Source organism: Podospora pseudocomata, chromosome 4 (assembly GCF_035222375.1).
Source record: "Podospora pseudocomata strain CBS 415.72m chromosome 4, whole genome shotgun sequence".
In the NCBI taxonomy this organism is placed as follows: domain Eukaryota; kingdom Fungi; phylum Ascomycota; class Sordariomycetes; order Sordariales; family Podosporaceae; genus Podospora; species Podospora pseudocomata.
This window is the reverse complement of record NC_085888.1, coordinates 583,480-604,235: the sequence shown is the minus strand read 5'-3', so window position 1 is coordinate 604,235 and position 20,756 is coordinate 583,480. Positions and strand designations below refer to the sequence as shown.

At 49.9% G+C, this 20,756-nt stretch overlaps 2 protein-coding genes and 1 pseudogene across 3 annotated transcripts; 2 read left to right on the top strand and 1 right to left on the bottom strand.

The window, feature by feature from the left end:
- Positions 1 to 899: 899 nt before the first annotated feature.
- QC762_401740 (uncharacterized protein) lies at positions 900 to 1,929 on the top strand (the record flags this gene model as incomplete). Its single annotated transcript, XM_062889629.1, has 4 exons — positions 900 to 982; positions 1,081 to 1,225; positions 1,370 to 1,432; positions 1,516 to 1,929. 4 exons carry the CDS (start codon positions 900 to 902, stop codon positions 1,927 to 1,929), a joined length of 705 nt encoding a protein of 234 aa, XP_062743154.1.
- A 5,765-nt stretch (positions 1,930 to 7,694) lies between these two features.
- Positions 7,695 to 7,957, top strand: QC762_401715 (uncharacterized protein; the record flags this gene model as incomplete). The annotated part of the gene is given in 2 exon segments (XM_062889628.1): positions 7,695 to 7,861; positions 7,873 to 7,957. 2 exon segments carry the CDS (start codon positions 7,695 to 7,697, stop codon positions 7,955 to 7,957), a joined length of 252 nt encoding a protein of 83 aa, XP_062743153.1.
- A 2,706-nt stretch (positions 7,958 to 10,663) lies between these two features.
- HNWD-pc7 lies at positions 10,664 to 14,328 on the bottom strand (annotated as a pseudogene). The gene is made up of 2 exons: positions 12,085 to 14,328; positions 10,664 to 12,028 (listed from the first exon to the last, which is right to left on the bottom strand). Coding segments are annotated over exons 1-2 (3,609 nt in total).
- Positions 14,329 to 20,756: the final 6,428 nt, after the last annotated feature.

Below are 20,756 nucleotides of genomic sequence, written 5' to 3'. Positions count from 1 at the left end.
TTACATCACCATTCATGTTTCTTCTTTCCCAGTCTTTAACATGATCCTGTTTCTTCTTTCCCAGTCTTTAACATGATCCTGTTTCGCTGGATAGGCCAGTTTAGAGTAATCATTAGCGAGTCCACACTCGCAACATGGTCCCGTTTCTCGTTAGAGCATTACCCAGCTCCCTGGCCAGTGGCCACCACCAACAGCTGTTACACACGAACCTCACAGGACTGTGCCTCTCATGCCTACCTAATAACCGTTAGCCTGATTGCCTCGCTAGCCAGGGTCGCCGATCATAAATCCGTACCAGCACCATAATTCCGGCTCCGCACGGCATCCATACAATACTTGCTGGATCTCGTTAGGGGATTGTCGCCGTGCCTTGCTTTTTACGATCTTGTGCGGATCCATCAGCGTTTGGACGTTTCCAAACATCTTCAATACTATCGGAATGGGCGGAAGAAACGGAAGTTGGCCGTGCTGACAGTGCTGCAATCGCCCCTGAATGGAGATCATTATCCAGAAATGCCAGGTAACATTGGTTGGTCGATAGCTGTTATGGATAGCTTGTCTCCTCGTTTGCGCATATCATCCCTGATGTGATATCAGCTGTCAACTAAACCACCCGCTCTCAGTTTCGGTCACAGAATTTGCACTGTATAATTACAAGGGTAAAGCAAGTGTCCTGCAGAATGTGAATGGCTTACTCTACCTAGGCACCCAAGGTCGGTTTTGTGTGAAATTCAGCCTGAATTCCTCCTTAGGTAGGTAAGGTGCCTAGCACATCATTCACGAGTGGTACTTCTATTTGTTCTTTATGTTACAGTGGGTTGCTTTGACTAGTATCTCCTCGAGTCACGATTCAAGTCAAGTCTTGACAGTTGGAATCCCGTCAATGGCCAACTGTCACAATGTCATTGACTGGGACCAATGACGCACCATTACCGTCTGCACTTCTGGGAAGAAGGATGGAGAATTCATCTTTGAGGCCCTGGTAGAGCTCATCGATGACCTACCAGCAAATGTTGTCAAAATCAAGGTCTCGGACGACTTCGAACTGCTGTCTTCCTCGACGGCGGCTGACGACGACAACACCATCATCCCCTTCTACACTTCACCAAACGACCTCCCACCACACCTTCCAAAGGTTCGGAGCTCAGGATTCACTAAAATTGAACCACTTGGAGTTCAGACCGTCCACGTCACGTACGAATCCTCACCGGGCGACACGAAACATGTGATCTTCAAGTACTACATCAACGAAGGCAACATTCCCATGTTCTGGCACGAAATGAACTGCACTCTGAGAATTCCGCCGCACCCAAATATCGTACCCATCGACCACATAGTCATGGAATCAGCAACACCTGATGGGCCCGAAAAGGTCGCGGGATTTACCACTGCTTTTGTTCCCGGGGACACCGTTCTGGACAACTTCAATCGGGTCTTTAAGCTGAAACATCTGAAGCAACTCATGACAGTATATCCGCCAACCTCATTCTCCATTACTGTCACTGACATTCTCAGACCATCGACCATCTCAATCTTAAACTCGGTATCGTCCACCGCGACATCACCACCTGGAACCTCCTCATCAATCCAGAAACAGACGACCTCCAGATCTTTGACTTCAACATGGGCGCCAAGCTTACCTGGGAAGGCGACAATGACCACCTCAACACCTTTGGCTACGACGAAGACCGCAACGACGTCAAGCTCGCCGTTTTCGCCGTGTATGAAATTATCACGAGTGGCATTTCCTACCGCGAGGAAAACGAGCTGGAAGATCTAGATGTCGCCCAAGTACTGGATCAAGAAGAGTGGGAGCAACATCCCGATGTGCAGCTTGAGGAGGGGGTACCTGTGTCCGAATATCGACGTGTTCTTATGGAGTGGGTCAGTTCTCGGAAAAAAGACCGAGAAGGAAACTACGTTCTATAAGCAGGCTCCTGAGTTTATCGACTGGCCGGGCCAACCGGGGTTCCCACTGGTCGACTTTGTGGGAGCGTGACGCGGAAGGCATCGCAAATGCGGTCGGAGATGATCAAGAGAGGGGAGCCGTTTATCAGGTGGCAGCGTTCCGCAACAGCGCAGCTCCGCTTCCAGAGGGTCAGCGTTTGCTTGCGACTGGTAAGATAGTTACGGAGATGTAGGATTAAACAACATCTAGAGCCAAGAGCGAGTGGGAATCGAAGCTGAGACCGAAGGAAAGAGATAATAGATATGTCCCGGCGGTCATTGACGTATATACTTTCTCTCGAAATCCTAGACAATCCTTGACCTCAATGAGCTTCGTTTGGGAACCTGTACAGTTTGGTTCCATGAAGCGTCTCATGAAACGTTTGGTCAGGGTTTGGGCGCTTACAGGGTGATTATCGAAGATGTCTGCCAAGAGTAGCTTTAACGTGGCAGGCTTCTACTTGGCGATTGCCAGCATGGATATCTAAGCCAATAGCCGCAGCCCTGCCACGCGCCGGCTTGAGCAACAGACACAGCCGTTTATGACAGGTTGACAACTCCTTGTCTCGCAAGCTTCCACTCTAGAATCAACACCGACTCTATCGACTCAACAAATTCTCACCATTGTTCCAGTCTCTTGGTTGATCGATAAAGAAATCTCGTATCTCAAATCAGCAAGATGGCACAAGTTGTGTTTGATGGGGACGGAATAGCCACATTGTTTCGCCAGTTTGACGAGAAATCCTACTCCATCGCGCTGAAAGCAGACAAGGAACGCATATATCCCTCAATTTGCACAAAGATAGGCTTCATGTCGAGTCGAATGCCGATGACACCCAATCCATTGTCCAGCCATTTTCCAGGGTCCAGATCATAGCAGGGGCTGAACGGGACTGCCTGGATGAAGTGCTTCGGGCCTTGGATCCAAAAGGGTTGCTCTTTCTGCGAAATATTCGGTCCTACGACGTGATCATCTGGGATGATTCTGGAAAACAACAGTGGAGACGAGATGCAAAGATAATCTCGCGTGTTGATCTGGTAATCCTTGAGACCGTCAATTACGTATCAGATGTCTCGAGCTTGACGCGCCCTAGTCGCTTTCTTGTTGTTGGGGGAGAAGAAAAAGAGGCAGGCAAAGAGCGCGTCATGGCCGCTTTCCCTGTTGATCAGCTCGGCAACCCTCTGATCGAGGATCAAGATGTGTTTTGCTTCATGGCTAAAAGGCCAAGGAAGTATAATGTACGGATTATCGGTCTGGAAGAAGTTTGAACAGCCGGCTGACGATCTGTCTCTGTCATACAGTTTTTACTCCATTTCGATAATTGGGAAACACTCGACAGCAAACAACTTGAGTTGGTGGTACACAGCATTCTGCTTTGCCTACACGCAATATCAACACTGCCATCACTCAAGTTTACTTGGATGCGCTATATACCTCATCGGCTATGGCCAGAGAAGTTGGCTTCGCTTATTCGAACATGTCTATCATTCGGACCCTTTGCTGGTCGACCAAGCAGGGCGCTATCGATCTATTTCTCAGCTGTACACGTATTCCAAAGACCAGCTGGATTCCCACGGAAATCCCTTATTTCCAGACTCTGATGATACATCTGGCCAGCTTTCGTCACAGTACCAAAGTCAAGACCAGGAGATCTTGTTGGATTATGGACTTCACATAGTTAGTGCAGATAATACGATCGCTCGGGTGCGATCGTTGATGAAAGCCGGGATTGGCAGAAGTTTCTCGGCAACCAAGATAAAGGCCGGCGGTCTCGCGTCAGAGCTTGGGCGTCGGGTGCCTTTGGAGACGGACACAGCATCGATCTCAAGACCATTGGATTACTCTCTCTTGTTCCTGGTGGGTTGAACAGAGCTGTTGCTTCATGGAAGAGGCAAGGAGGCGGCATTTATATGCCCGACACTGACGGCCCTGTTGTTCCCGATGACCTCCCACTTGCGGTCCTAGATACAGACTTGTCTTGCGACCCCGATAATCGTGCGCTCTATGCATCGCTAGGTGCTGTGACCGCAGAATGGGCATTTGTTCAGAGAATTATCCTACTCAAACATAATGCCTGGAAGATAGGAGATTCCACCGACTCGGATATCAACACTTCCAACAACCACCTTCGTTTCCTGTTTTGGGGTTATCAAAAGGGACATATCTCATCATCAGAGGATTTCCATCTTGTGATGTTTGACCAGCGTGGAAACCCCAAATTGCCTAAACGGGACGCTCTTTATTTTTCGGCATCGTCTGGTTGGTCCGAGGAAGGCGGGCTATCAAGTCTTAGTGGTAAAGATGGATACAAAGCTATCGCGGCAACCACCGCGTTCATCCACGATATATACACCAAAAGCCCACCCCCGTTAATCAGCAATCCTGCCACCACAGCCACCTGGAAGGATTTTCTCCTTCAAGTGGTGGGTGTCAGCTACAAACTACGAATCTTCGATCGCCAACACAAGGAGCCTGTCCTAAGTGCAGAGTTCCTATTCATAGCCAAGCACAAGCCAGAATGGGCACTCGATCGTCTTTATGAAGCCTACCACACAGACACGGCCAAATGGACGAAAAATACCAAAGCAACACAGTTGGTCAAAGAGATGAAGATCACCTGCCAAGATGGGATAAGCCTTCCGCTCAGTAAAACAGTCCTTCCACTTCCTTCAGTCTTGACCGCCTGCGCGTGCTCGAGCCTTTTCGATAGCAAAACTTGCAAATCGCTGCCTCTGCTCTGGGTTCGAAAACCGCTACTCAAATCCGACGAACACCCATCCTCACGGTGGAAACTCTTCGCCGCTCATTTTGGAATAGACCACCCGGGCAACCCCAGCCTGACATGCCTCGTAGCTATCCTGAAAGCCTTCATCATCCGGGAACACTCCTACTTGGTTGTTAAAGGGGCGCTCACGGACTGGGTTGTGAAAATTTACCTCCTAATCTGGAAGTAGCGAACCTCCAACCTGGAGTGCATCCGATCGTGGTTCAACAAAAACCCAGGCGTGCTTTACACCCCACAGTTGGAGGCCGAAGGGCGGCAAGTGCCGCCGGTTTGGGGCACCCGTCAGGGTTCGGAGGGATACCCTGCCGCGGTGGTGACCCAGGCCTGGAACCCTGTTCTTGATCGTCTTGGGCAGGATGATCGGGAGAGTTTGAAGGGTTTCTTTCGAGATGGGTTGGAATTGTGGGTTGATATCTGTCTGCGAGCATCAGGCGGGTTGTTGCCTGTGAGATGTATTGCTATAACTGTTCCTGTAAGGGTGTATCCGAAAAAGGCAATCAGAGTCAGGCTCCCTCCTCCTGGGGCGTATGAGGATGTTGCGAAGAGATTAGGGGGCAGGTCTGTTGGTGTGGAAAAGGCAAAAGATGACAAGGTGGAACCTGTGAAGGTGCTCTTGTCTGCGAGAGAAAAGCCAATCCAGGACAAAAAGGCGGGACCTGTTAACGTGCTCTTGTCTGTGAGAGAAAAGCCTTTGGTTGTGGAACTCTGCAGTAAGGTTGAGGAGCAGGACGTATTTGTGTTTAAGGGGGTCTGAGTTTACCACTGTTGCTTGGGTAATGCTCGGGGGGTAGAGGTACTAATAATTTGTCCACATTGTTGTTATTTTCTATGATTAGGCTGCACGGTTAGGTACTCTAGCTTTCATCAGCAATCCGAAGTTGTTTGAAATATTCTATAAGGAGACTACCCAGTGCACGGTAAAAGTCTTGACATTTCGAACACGTGATGCACCGAGCCAGAGGCACATTTGGCGACTGTGAGGGCATCAATGAGATAAAGCTTGTGATGTTGGGCGTTTTTTTGAACATCCATCAATGTCGGGCTCGGGCAGAACCTTGAACTGCACAAAGGCCGGAACCATTCTCAAAGAATTGTCTACCTCGACAAAATGACGCGCTGGCATGAACCCGAGTGCCTAACGCCAGATATCAGTCTGGATGGCGTCACCTTGCTTCCATCATGTCGCTCTTGCGATTGTGCCCCAGACCTGAAAGGCTACTGGGCGAGCAAAAAATCACAGCCCGTTTCCGGCTCCTCCACCCGATGAACCAAAAGGGAAAATGGACCTGTGGTGGCCTCCTTCTGTCCCTTGGATTGGAGAAAGTTCTAAAGGCAGATATACGCGCGAAGATAACACCAACAATGACGGCAATGACCCAGATACTTCGACGAACTCTTCGATCTATCCTGGCAAGCTCTGTTATGGGGAGTTTCGCCTGGCCTGTATCACCAGCAGTCCAAGTCATGACCAGCCAGTCCATCTTGATCTTCACACTCAATGGACAACTGTCCTGAATACGAAACGGCATCCTACACCTGGGGCGGGGAAGAGGACGACAATACCAAGAAGTATCCCGTGTTCGTGGGGCCATATGGGGATGTCAGCTTTCAGACTCGCAATTGTTGGGAGATGCTGCGGTTTCTTCGTCCCGGGTGAGGGATTCGACTGATGTGGATTGACGCCATCTGTATCAACCAGGAAGATGCCGTTGAACGAGGTTCACAAGTTGGCAGAATGGGGGCTATCTACCGCCAATGTATCCAAGTCGTGGTGTATCTCGGTCCAGATATTGCATGGCTCCTCCCTCCCGGTCAACATGCTAAGCGAAGAACCTTGGAATCAGTCGACGAGCTTCGGTTGAAACGAGATTTGAATGGTCTTCCTGTTTTCGGCCACGAGACCGTCCATACTTTGCAGACGATTTTTCACTCGACTCTGGGTTGTTCAGGAAATTGCTCTTGCATCTTGTGTGCTGATGAGGGTGGAACATATTGACTTTTGGGCTGACCGGGCATCGGGACAAGATCGTGTTAACTAGGTGGATTCATTCAAGCAAACAGAAGCCCCCTGGATGAAACATGTGGCGAGTGGAGGTATTTCGACAGCGAACCTGGGTCTAAGTGGGCTGCTATAACTTACTCGCCATGTTCAATGTGCGGATCCCCGCAATCGCGTCTTCGGCATTACTGGTATCCTTCAGGATGTCCATTTGCAGGCGGATTACTCACTATCATGCCATCACGTTTACGTGGGACTCTTCGCCGAGTTGATGGTTAACGCAAAGCGCTACAGCCTCCTTGAATTTGTGCCTCTCCTCCCACATTCTTCGCTTCCATCTTGGGTTCCGGATTGGAAAGCGTGGGACCAGTGGAGCATTGCACTAGAGCCCAAGCATTTCCATGAATATCATATGGATCAGAACCGATCAAGCACATTGGCACAGATGATACCGCAGTTGCAGCCGGATAGAATGAAACAGTATGGGTACTTGAACTTTTCTCGGATCGCCACGGTATTGCTCCCATCTAATGAGCTACTTACTTACCAGGATTACCTTGACAAAAAGGGAGTTTCGAAAACTAAGCAGGATGTCTGCTTGCGGTCGTATACCGACTTTGCCACTGACAGACGTACCGGAGGTCCCCAAGAAGCCGTGATGCGCTTGTTTACCTTGCAAACACGCCCAAAACTGGTCGAAATCTTGAGCAGCACACAAACCCACTGGAGTCTGAGGTATTGTGTTTTCGAGTACAGCACCCGAACAAGTAGTCTCTTCTTATCCAATCAACATTGACTAGATGATCTGGTGCTTCCAGGCCAGGACACGCTATATCCCCCCCGCCTTTAGCGAGACCAGTAAATGGCCAAAGGTTCTTGTGTTGAGGAGGATCTCGCTGATGTTTATTCTACCACCCACACATTAGCAGGCAGCTGTCACGGAGTTCTGTTTGCTTCCAAGGATGCTCACACCTTCCAGAGCGTCCACACGACAGATAACGGCCATCGCGTCCCAAGGACTTGGGATTTGTGCCGCACATATGGAACAATCCACAATGGGCAAGGTTCAGTGGCAAATCACGTTGAGCAACTCTCATGGACTCTCCGCATCTATACCAAGAAACCCAGGCGTGGCTGCAGGCTGGCCTTGAACCAATATGTAAATGGATTTTTCCTTGGGGCCAAAATAACAAGGACAAAGTATCGGTGTATCAAGATGCCTTGAGCTGTGGATTATCTACACTTGAGCCGATAAGAACACTGGACGAATACTTTCTCGATAAACCATTTACGTCAAGGAGCCTACATGCAGCGTACAGGCGCTGGCTTGTAGCCAGCTCAGTAAGCAATCCTGGAAGTCCAATTACCTCACCGTTTGTAGCGATCAACCCATCATTGTTAAACGAATTCAAATACAGAATTCCGGTGCGCGTTTTGAGGTCAATGTGGGTGCGCGACAAAGACATCATACAAGCTGAGAAGTTCAGAATTGGGGTTTCAAACGAGACAATCGGCAGTGCGGATAGCAATAGCATTTTTACCCGCCTTAAGAGTGTTCTCCCCGGTCAAGGGAAATGTATTGCCGCTTTTGGACTTGGGTGGGGTGTATAGTTAGGAGCAGCAACACTGCCTCTTCCACCCTAACCCCCTGTCAATTTCAGCTTGGAAAAAATGTGTTTGATTTCGGAATGTGTGGGAAAGTGAAGGTGATGGAATAAAATCTACCGAACTGAGGGACTGAACCGCTAGAAGTACATGTGGCTCTCAAAACCAGGGCGGTGAAGAAAGGCGAATAAAGCCGTGAAAAGGATAAAAGGAAAAGGAAAGGAAAAGGCTGCAAAAGGCCTGCAAGACCTGCAAAGGAAAGCAAAAGGCTCTAAGCCAACAGAATGTCCAAATTAACCAACTTGAGTTCGAATACCTAGTTTTCAAATCAAGGTAGAGGCCCAGTTGAATCGTCATATAATCCAACGTACTGCTTGTCTTAACTACAGTTCCGTTTCATATTTATTATTATTCCTACTCCGTTCTACCCTAAAAAGAGTGTGTCGGTCCTGCTGAAGCTATTTACGTAGGAAAAACGGTGCCTGGAGCCGGGTAAAAAACCTATATCGGCAACAAATAGGAAACAGTTATTGAAAAAGCCAGATAGTTGCAAAACAAGGATAGGTCCCAACAAGGCCTTAAGCACTAGTTATCCGCGGCTTCCGCTCCGGCCGCCGCTTCCACCTCTTCCTCCCCTATCAATATATCCTCCTGCTCAAATTCCAGGTTTCTCGCTAAGCTGTATTCCATCAAGCGGCCGGAATCCATCAGCCAGCCGAGAACCTTTCCTAGCAGCCTTCGGTTCCGAGACTCTATACCTTATAGTACGAGGCTAAAATCTCGGTGCGTGCGGATAGTATTTATTGGCCAGGTTTTAGGCTTCGGCAGTACTAGGCACCATATAAAGAGGTGCTCGACTCTTTCACGGCCTTCTCCGTAAGTACAATGGGGAGTGGCTAGGCCTGAGACTTGCCGCTTGAATAGGAAATCCCGTAGACCTATGGCTCCTGTACGAGCCTGGAGTAGTAGAGAGCTCTGGGCTTTAGTTAAATCCTTGTGTCTCTTCAGGGTTTTGTCTGTGAGAAATATTTCTGGTGGTCCTTCATCCGCTATCCTGGCAGGTCGGCCCTCGACCTGCTTTCTCCAACTGTTTTCCCATGCTTAGTAAAGTGCTGCTTCTGTCGTGGGTACTGGGGTCTTTCCTCGGCTCTCTCCCTGTGTCTCTCCCTGGCTCTCACTTTAGCTCTCACTTTGGCTCTAATGCTGGCTGATCCACTGATTGATGGTAATGACAGCTCTCTCATTGACCGTGGGTTCCTGCGGGTGGATGGGTCTTCGGCCTGCCTCCGTTTTTGAAAGCGTCGGTATATCCTATTGCACGCTTCTTGGACGAGCTGCCCTGGTGGGTGCTTTGATGCATCTGGTCCTTGCCCATTGTGCAAGGACGAGTTCTATAGCCGGACTTCAAAGTCTGCCGGTCTCTCGTTGAGGTATAGGTCCAGTGGTGGCACCCAGGTTTCGGTCTCCAAGTTTCTGATTGGTGTAGCCTTGTATGCTCCGGACACTATCCTGAGGTTTCTAGTCTGGGCCTTCGCCAGCCTCTTCGCCAGACCCCGTGGTTGCCCTCCAGTTGGAGTGGGTGTGTGGTAGTTGGCAGCTCCATAAGCTATGGCGCTTCTGATGCACTTGGTATTAGGATGGCTAATCTTATACCCGGCAGTTCTCTGTGTTAGCTCGTCAATGTTGGGTAGCTCTAGCAAGTCAAATGATGTCGGCTAGGAAGTTACGAAGATTTTTATGATGTCCTCGCATGAGCCATACTCCGTCATCAAAGGAGGAACTGTCATCTTGATCACCTTTTTTGAAGAACTTCCCTGAAAGGCCACGTCGCCCATGTGTGAAGGAATGACTTCAAACGTTCCACAGAGTATATCTTTGACCCCCCAACATGGGGCTGAACGTCATAGCACTGGTCTGGCGCTCAGCTTTCTTTCTCCAAGGAGCGTAGTCTAAGAAATATGTGATGACCTCTGTGTTGTCTCCTTGAGATATAATTACCTCGTGATTTAGTTGAAAGAGTATTAATATGCGTAAGAACTTTGCTCCGCACGACCGAATAAAGCTTGTTGTAGCGCTTAGAGTTACGTCAGGCCAACTAACTCGATCTCGAGTTGTTCGAGTGGGCCATAACTTTATAACGTGTCTACAAAGTGTTGTGGACCCACCTGTCTTCAGGACGAAACACGATACTCGAATTGATAAAAGAGGCGGGATCTAGAAGGATCTAGATTATTATAACGGGCTATAAATTAATGGAGACCCCCAGACCCCTCCTGTGTCACGCTATGATAGAAAAAAAGAGAGAGAGATAGAAAGAGAGATCAGCTTAGCTGTCTGTCGTGAACGTCATAATTAGGACGCGCCCCGAAGAACAGCCAATAGCAACAGTTAATGCCGCTACAGCTAAACATTCTGGCAGATAATCTGGAGGCAACCATAGCCAGTTTTCTAAGCCCCTCGTAATCCACCTGTTGTCTGAATCTCTTCCATAGCATGGGGGGTTGGCATTATTTGATCCTGACGCAACCCACTTCGAATCGGGCGAGATCGCTATCGAAGTGACCATATCGCGATGCCCCGCGAGCGTCTGCGTACATGACCCCGTAGCCGCATCCCAGATCTTGATGGTCTTGTCGTCTGATCCTGACGCAACCCACTTCGAATCGGGCGAGAACGCTACCGACATGACCATATCGCGATGCCCCTCGAGCGTCTGCGTACATGACCCCGTAGCCGCATCCCAGATCTTGATGATACCGTCGTGTGATCCTGAGGCAACCCACTTCGAATCGGGCGAGATCGCTATCGAAGTGACCGAATAGCGATGCCCCGCGAGCGTCTGCGTACATGACCCCGTAGCCGCATCCCAGATCTTGATGGTCTTGTCGTGTGATCCTGACGCAACCCACTTCGAATCGGGCGAGATCGCTATCGAAGTGACCATATCGCGATGCCCCGCGAGCGTCTGCGTACATGACCCCGTAGCCGCATCCCAGATCTTGATGGTCTTGTCGTATGATCCTGACGCAACCCACTTCGAATCGGGCGAGAACGCTACCGACATGACCATATCGCGATGCCCCTCGAGCGTCTGCGTACATGACCCCGTAGCCGCATCCCAGATCTTGATGGTCTTGTCGTATGATCCTGACGCAACCCACTTCGAATCGGGCGAGAACGCTACCGACATGACCGAATCGCGATGCCCCGCGAGCGTCTGCGTACATGATCCCGTGGCCGCATCCCAGATCTTAATGGTCTTGTCGCGTGATCCTGACGCAACCCACTTCGAATCGGGCGAGATCGCTACCGAGATGACCGAATCGCGATGCCCCGCGAGCGTCTGCGTACATGACCCCGTAACCGCATCCCAGATCTTAATGGTCTTGTCGTGTGATCCTGACGCAACCCACTTCGAATCGGGCGAGAACGCTACCGAGTTGATGTGATGGCGATGCCCCTCGAGCGTCTGCCGGCACGCATTCCAATTATCCTCTATAATTGGCCCCGAAGTAATTCACTTCCGTTCTTCATGCCTAAATAGGCCTCTTGTTATACTTCGGGCGGGGCTGAACACAAGTGCTGAAGCGTATACTTGAAGAGGATGATTCTCAACAACCCATCTCCAGTGTAAAACGAATCGGTGCATGTCAGCGACCAGGCTCGGTAATTGAGACGTAATCGACCTGTGCTAATCTCCTGTTAGAACCACTTAATAACATAATACTATCACTGGGTAAAGCCTACCTGAAGAATGCTTTCGAGGTTTGCCATTGAAAGTACCCCCTGTGGCATGCTCTTACAAAGTGAAAGTGCTTCAAGCCAGTGGAGGTAATGCTGTCTCAGAAAGCCATCGACGATACCACCATCTTGGAAAATATCTGGGTGCTTGCTATCGTCGCTTGCCTGCCAGTCACAGAGATGATCAACCCAGTAGATACAAGCATAGCCTAGTGCAGCCAGCGGGTCTGGATCGGGTAGCTTGGCGTCGTCGATGGAAGATCCCGGAGCGCCAAGGCTGTAGATGTCGCGTCGTAATGTTCCGGACATAACTTGTAGCGATTGCAAGAAGACGGCATGGTGTATGTCTTTTATCCCGGAAGGAAAAACCCCATAAGCTGCTTCTCTCAGCAAGAAATCCTTTGCGGATTGGTGGACGAAATAAATGGTGGTTTCTCGAAGGGTCAAAAAAGAGCCGCAGAGTCCTACTATCTCTGTCATGAATTCCAGTTCGTCGGAGATGCCCTCGGGTATATCCACGAAGAGCGCTAGCTCTTGTATTGTGATAGGCCGGTAAGTAATGGAGAGGACCGCCAGAACTTGTTTACAGAGATCTGGCTCATCCGAGCGGCGAACCTGATCTATCATTCGTTGGTAGAGAGAATCAAGACCAGGTGGAAACGTGTTCAACTTAGTAAGAACCCTCGATCGTGAAACATTGGTAAGTTCTTGACAGACCAAAGCCACCCAGAGGAATGTGTCGTTTGCGTTGCGGGTCAAATGGTGTTGAACAGCGTTCTTTGTTCTGTCGTTGTACCTCTTTAGCCGCGCTAGTTCATCCATCTTATGCTGAATATATGTGCTGACAGCGGAGGAGATAGACTCTTCGTTCAACTCAAGACTGAGCCTTATCTTCTTTTCCGCGGCTTCTAGGCTCTCCTCGAGGTTCGGCCAGTTGCGACTAGAGACGACCCACTTGACACAAGGAAACGTAGATGACATCCCGACGATAAATTTAAGAAGTCTTGGCAAGTCACCTATGCATTCGTCCAGAGCGTCGATGACCAGGTAGGTTGGCTTCAAGTTTGGGTCTCCTAGCATCCCCCCCAAAATATCCGAGAGGACGAACCACGCATTTGCGTCAGAAAGCGATTTAGCCTTATCCGTGTATTTGCGTATGTGGGGGATGAGACGTGGCTGCTGGTGGGCAAGAAGGTAGATCAAGCCGCGTAACACGGCAATGGCGTTATTGATGCGCGAGTCGGTAGCTTGGCAGAAGAAATAGGCCAAGTTGCGACAGTGCCCCTCTGCAACAATGGCACCCTCCAGCTCGTTGATGATGCCGCAGAGCAACATGGTTTTGCCCTTGCCGGGATCTCCTTTAATCCAGAGAAGGCGGCTCTCTGACTGGTCATGCCAACCGCGGAAGTCGGGGGTGTCGAAAACCCAGCGGTAAGCGTCATCAAGCAACCCACCCTTTGCCTCCTCGATGCGCTTCTTGTCAAGGCGCGGGTCGGTAGAATGCAGACTGGACAGACAGCGATCATGCTTGCTAATTTCTTCTCGCAGCCGCTCAAATGCTCTTTCTTCTCCTTCGCCGTATAGAAGCCGCATTTGTACGTTAAAGATGCCGAATAGACAGTAAGCCCTATCTTCTTCGCGCGTCGTGCTGCGGTGTTTAATCCACGACATACGTACGTCAAAGCTGAAATCGGACAATTTCTTGGCTTGGAGAGCTTCTAGAGGAATGCCAGTTGTGTTGTGAATATGCTGTGCGAGAGACTTCTTGTCTCCTAGGCGCTTGCGGTCTTCGGAGAAGAATTCAACAACTGTTGGCGCAATAAGCTCTTGGAGGGTCCACCCACGAGTGAACCATCTGGATTTCCGAAAAGCCAATTCCCAATCGGGATTGCTGTCGGCGTCCTGTTGGTAGGTTGAGACGTCTGTGAGATAGACATAGCATTTGGCCGCATTGCGGTACCATCGGAACATGGAGTTGAGAGCCTCCTGAAACTCATCGCAGTCGGATTTATTGATGCAACATGTGTCAATCCAGAAGAATTTCAGTCCATCACGCCCGGCTTGGTCTCCGCAAAACTGGATCTTAGAGTAGCCTCTTTTGTTCTTGCGTGTACCGTCCGATACATCCTCAAAGCTGACCTCTTCGTCGCCCCATGTGTGTGAAAGTATCGCATACGGTGGGACCTGGTCGTCGGGAATGTCACCCGTCAAACTGACATCGCCGGTATCATTGCGTTCCAGGAGGCGCATTGTCGAAAAACCGCCGAGCTCAGCTCTCGTAGCATGGAGAATGGGTCATGCAAGGTTTTTGCGAGGCTTCTTTGGCTGCCTCACGTGTTTAGCGGTGAAAATACGAATATACCTTAGGCCTTTGCAGTCAAAAAGGAATCTGTTGTCTGCCTGTATGACTATTCGATAGCGGGAAAAGCCGAGCAGGTGCGTGGGAGACGGACGGAACTAGTAGGCTCAACAAATCAGTAGCTGAAACCAGGATAAGCTCTCAGACATAGACAAGAGTTACTTGCCCCGAGTGATTGTTGAGAAACGTAGTGCAAAACTTGGTAGGTTCGATTGTTGCTGTTTCTGTCAGATAACACGATGCACTCTTGAGGGTGAATATCATGGGGGTTGCAACAGTGTGATTGTATTGCTTGTCCTTGTGTGTGCTCCTGTTCCTTCAAAGCCTGAGAACCTCAATTATATCTATACATGGTGACAGCATTGGTGGCAAATGGTACCATGTCCAGCTGAACTGGTTACGTCAGTTTCAGCTTCCATGAGCTCCTATTCAGCTTGGTTGACCAGAACCCTTTTCTGTCTGACACACCCCCTCAGATCTAGCCGAGCCTGGATCTGGACCATACCATTTAGAATCTAGGTCTTTGGTTCTGTGACCCCTATTTGCTGGAGGAAACGCTGGTGGAGTGGACTGCTCAGAGCTTTAGTCAAGCCGTCAGCTGTCATACTGTTTGAGGGTGTGTATTCGATTTTTATCGTTTTGCGGTTGACCTCCTGTCGAAGCCAATGGTTGTGAATATCCACATGCCGGAGCTTGGTTTGCAAAGTAGCCATTTCTGCAGTCACCAGCCTAATGGTTTGCTTGTTATCACACTGAATGGTAATGTGGTGTTGATCTAGTTGAACTTTCAGTTCGTCAAGCAGACGATTTATAAATAACCCTTCTTTCGTAGCTTGTGCGAGGGCGAGGAGCTCAGCTTCGGTGGTTGAGGTGGTGACTGTGTCTTGCTTATTGGCTCTCCATCCAATTAGGCCGCCAAACAGCTTCATCGTGTAGGCTTGCGAGCTTTTCCGGTCGAGCGAATTATCAGCAAATGAGGCATCGCTGGCAACAACAAATTCGTCTTCACCCCCTAACCTCAACGCCAGTGTTCGAGTGTTATAGAGATAATGCAGCACTTGATCGGCTGCTTTATGGTGTTGTGGTCCAGGATTGGTGTTGAATCTAACCAGCCGTGATGCCGCAAATGCTATATCTGGTCTGGTAACCACTGCGGCGTATAAGATGGATCCAGTCTTTTGCTGGAAAGCCGTGATCGACCGAGGCTCGGCCTTGCCCTCGTATGGCAGCAATTCTGTTGTAGCCATTGGGATCTTGACCTTTGTACTGTTGGTTTCTTTGCTAGCCAGGGTGACGATTTTGTCGAAGTAGGCTGTCTGAGAAAGCCAAATCAGGCCTTTGGTTCTATCTCTGAGAACCTCAATCCCTAGGAACCATTGGAGGTCGTTTCCACCCGTTAATTGGTATCTTTGCCGCAGTTGTGATGCTAAGGTTCGAGCTGCAGCTGTATCCTTCTTTCGATAGGCAAACACAATGTCGTCAACATAGAAGAACACCAGAATTCCATTCCGAATTAGAATGCATGGTTCGTGCGGAACACTCTGAAATCCCAAGGTTTGTAAGGTCGTGGTGAGTTCCTTTTGCCAAAGCAGTGGAGACTGGCGCAGTCCATACAAGGCCTTCTTTAGCCTTAGGATCTTTCCAGGGGTTCGGTAGCCAGGAGGCATTCGCATGTAGATGGTGTCTTCAAGGTTGGCATTGACGAAAGCGTTGACTGCGTCGTATTGAACTAATTCAAGATCGAATCTGGCCGCAATAGCCATCATTGTGCGGAACGATCGGGCTGCCAGCGTGGCTGCGTAGGTTTCTTGTGCGGTGGGCTTCTACTGATCGCCTCTGACTACCAATCTAGCCTTGCAGTTCTTGAAAGTGCCGTCCTGGTTGAATTTGTAGGTATAAACCCACATACAGTCTAGGGTTTGATGGCCTTGTGCCTGTGGATCCGACCTATCCACTTCGCACCAAGATTGCTTCTGTGCGTGGCTTTGGAGGTGCTCTTTTTCAGCTTGCAAAAATTGAGGGCCGAATGGGTGGTGTTTCAGTTGGTGATGTGATTTCGGCAAAGGAGGTAGATTTTGGCCATGGAGGGTTTGAAGGCCGTTCGGTCGTCGAGCCAGCCGTTGAACTGCGGCCTTTGTAATGGCTTGGCCTTCATGGTTTTCCACTGGCTGCAGCAGTCGGCCTGCGGCGAACGCAGCCATCCAGGGCTCGAAATCGGTGGTGCTGGCTACGACTGCGTGGTTGACTTGCTGGATTGCTCCGGCCAGGAGGGCAGCCTCTGGAGACAACAAAGGTGTGGGATATGGTTCAAACCTAGCGCAGGTGTAGGGAATTCTTCCTGTTGTGTCTCGCTTCCGGCGTCTTCTCCTTCCACTTCAGCATCAGCCTCTGTATCGACTGAATAAATCTCACTGTCTTCCTCTATTGCGGAGGGTTGTAGTTGTTCCAATTCTGGCTCTTCTACTGCAGCAAGCAGTTGTTGCAATTCATCAAGCCGTACGTGCGAACAGTCGGCTTTCAGAGCTTCAATATCTCCTTTGAAGAGCTCTTCTTCGTTGAAAATCACATCCCTGGTGCTGACAATTCTATTGGCTAGTGGATTCCAGACTCGATAGATGTTTGTAGAGCTGTATCCAACCAAGTAGCCAATCCAAGCCTTTGGATTCAAACGCTGGAGCCGATTGCTCTTTCTCTGGGCGTCTGTGGTTAGGGCGAAGGCTTTGCAGCCATAGGCTCGAAGGTGTGCTTGGTGCGGCTTCTGGTCTTCTACTACTGATCCATCTCTGTGGGCCACGAAGGTGTGGAATCGATCGTACGGAGTCTTCCAGTTGTAGTCGTATTTCGGCGTTCTGTTGTATAGATAAACTGCAGCCCTGGAGATTTCAGGCCACAATTCAGCTGGCAATTTGGCTCCGGCTCTCATGGATCGGATTTTATCCTTGATCACACCCCCTGAGCGCTCAGCCCCTCCATTCTGGGCTTGTGTATAGGGTGCTGAGGGCTCGACCTTGATAAATAGCCGACTGAAGAATGCTTCGAGGACTGGCTTCGTAAACTCGTTATCGCACTCGACTATCCTGGGCTTCAGTTGGTACTGGTGTTGAAGAAAGCCAAAGAGGTGGGAGATTGCTGTTGTGATGGACTCTGTGGTTCTGTCCTTGAGGTAATAGTCCCAGGCTAGGCCAGACCACCTGTCTGTGACTAGGAGTAGGTATCTGTATCCCTTGAGACCTTCCTCAAAGTCATGGAAGTCGATTGCAAGCCGTAGACCGGGGCCTTCGTTGTGCTCTCTCGGTCGTCGTTGGATTTGCCGCTTGGCCTTCGATACTCCGCATGCATCGCACTGGACAGTGGTGGGCCCCTTGATTCGAACTCCTCGCGTGTGATGGACGAGTTGTTCTAGTGCCTGAGGGCCAGGGTGGGCAAGCCGTAGGTGCCAGAGGTTGGCAATGGCTTTGTTTGGTGGCTTCTGGGTGTAGCTGCTGAATCGATTGCGCCGGGTGCAGAAGAAGGCTGCATTGGAGACAGTGGATGGTAGGTCTTCCAGAACATACTGGCCGTATCGATCCGTCAGATAGCAAAGGATAGAGTTGTTGGCCTTCCGAACACAGTTATTGCCAGGACTGTTATCCCACCACAAGCCTTGTTTTCGTAATTGTCGTAGAGATACAAGGTTGCAAGCGAATCCAGGGCAGTAGGCCGTATTCCGAAGCCGTAGAAAGTGTTGTTGTATTTGCTGTCGTGGCCGCCTTTGTTGTTGTGATCCCTGAATCTGGATATCCACATCTCCGTATCCATGAATTTGAACTGGGTGTTCGCCAGCCCAGAGGAAATCGCCGGCTGGGGCCTTGATGTAATTGGCAAATCTAGATATATGGTTAAAGACATGGATTGTGGTTCCAGAATCAAGGATAGCAGAATTTTTCAAAGGGTACTCAGCTGTGTGGAAGGCTCCCTTTGATACAACAAAACTGCCAGGGCAGCGGCCGACATTCCGGCCTAGTCAATTTGACTTCTTTTTTTCTTCAGATTTTCAACTTCCTTTTGAAGATCTGGATCTAAGAGGGCCTCTTTCACCCTCATCCGTACGTGTTCCCTTTCAACAAAGCCTTCAGGGGCTAGTTCAGGGAAAGCGTAGAAGCATTTTTCCAGATGGTGGAACTGGCCACAACAGGGGCATGTGGTTGTAGGTCTTCTGCCCTCTGGGGAGTTGGCTGTGCCCAAGGCTTTTCGCCTCTTTCTGAGTCTTTCGCCGTTCTTCGACCCAGAGCCACGCTGTCGTTTTTTTGGCCATTGTTTTGTCCCCCCATCACTACCAGGCTCGACTTCGCTATCAAGAGCGTCCTCCTGATTGGCATCTTTGGCTTCTTTGCCTGCAAAGGAGGGGCCGAACGAGCCTTTTGCTATCCGGCTGCCAACCGGTATGCGGGCTTTCGTCGATTGCCGCACCTCCTCCCGAAAGTCGTTGGCTACCATTCGGTAGGTCAGGGTTAACTGCGATGCTTTGGATAGTTTGTAAGATGTAACCCAGTGGCCGAGAACAGGCTTCACTGCATCTAGAAAATCGTAGAACCACGTCTTTGTGTGTAGGGCCTCAGGGACCCCTTTTCGCTGTGCTGTAGCTATGGCTTGCTCCCAGGATTCAGACCAGTTGATCAGGTCTCTGGGGGCTCGGAGCAGTGGCTTTGTGGCCAATCGGTAGGCTTCTCGAGCGTTTCGTAGAGCTTCGTCGTCACTGACTCCGGCTTGTGCTTTCAGGGCCGAATACCATTTCGTAACTGGCTCGATCGGATCACAGGATGTGAGTTGAAAGTGTGGGCTGATGGTCTTCAACATCCACTGCTTCAGTTGCTTGACGATTTCGAATTGTTGGCTGTATTCCTTTTGTTGGCCTGGTAAATCGTCCAATCCATCTGGTAGGTGCGGAAGCCATCGGGTGTCAGGTCTGCAATGGTGATCGGAGGGTTGCTTTGGCTAGCCTCATCGTCGCCGGCTACAGATTCCGTACGAGCCCTGGCTGTAATAGTCGATTGACTAGGGTCTTGTGCTTGTGGTGTGCAAGATCTGGAGCCACAGGCTCATTGAGGAACGGGGTAAGCCCTTGAATGTGACTCCATAGGCCTCCCGGCCACAGCCTGGGCTTGGAACTGCAGGTTCCACGACTCCCAGTCTTCGGAGCTGGCCAGAAAAACAGACTTTTCGTTGTTTGTGTTCATTGTGTTGAGTTTTGGTGAACTGGAATTGAATCCAAGAGTGCGAGTCGAATGTGCTTCTTGTTGGGGTTGGCTGACTAATCGGCGCGCAGGCGATGCGATGAGCGGATGAGACTCTTAATTGTCAGATAACACGATGCACTCTTGAGGGTGAATATCATGGGGGTTGCAACAGTGTGATTGTATTGCTTGTCCTTGTGTGTGCTCCTGTTCCTTCAAAGCCTGAGAACCTCAATTATATCTATACATGGTGACAGCATTGGTGGCAAATGGTACCATGTCCAGCTGAACTGGTTACGTCAGTTTCAGCTTCCATGAGCTCCTATTCAGCTTGGTTGACCAGAACCCTTTTCTGTCTGACAGTTTCCAAAGGTCGACAACCCCGCACATCGGGCATTTTGCTGACGTTGGTGCCCAAGCGGCTGGCGTCAACTGCGCATACTGGAAGCATCGTGATTGGCGTTGCTTTGCTGGCGTGCATGAAGATATCCCTTGGAGGCCGTCGTTTTGCCCTATCGTTTCGTTCTCTTACACCTCAGCTTCTCAGCCCCCTACCGCCGGTATCCCAAAAGCTGTCTAGATCTTACAGGACTATAGTATATCACCCCGACATCAAAGATCCCAATACCCGAGATTTGTGGCTAGGCCAGAGAAAGCAAACGACTATATACCTGAGGTGAGGGCCTGGGCTGTGCCGCAGTGATGAGCCAAGTCTGGCACAAACGCGCACGGACATCCAAACGTGATCCAGTCTTTCAGCTGAATCCTTAGCAAAACGCATTCCTTGCGATAGCACACATATGATCTTGATTCGGCTTCGAAGATCGGAGTGGTAAATATCCAGATATACAAAGAGTTATGTTTCATCATCATTCCGCCTGAGAGCCTGAGAATACACGCTCGATGTACCGAAGTACCTATATTTGCTACAGCCCGTTTTATTTTCGATTTTTATTTTCTGTCGGCGCTTACATGCTTCAGGTTCATCGGAGGTCTGAGGTGTGAATGTAGAAGATCGGGAGAGAAATCTTCCTCAGTTTTTGGCAGTATGTCTTCCGAAATCTGCATCGGATTTCCCTGGAAATGACAGTCTGGGTGTTCACTCT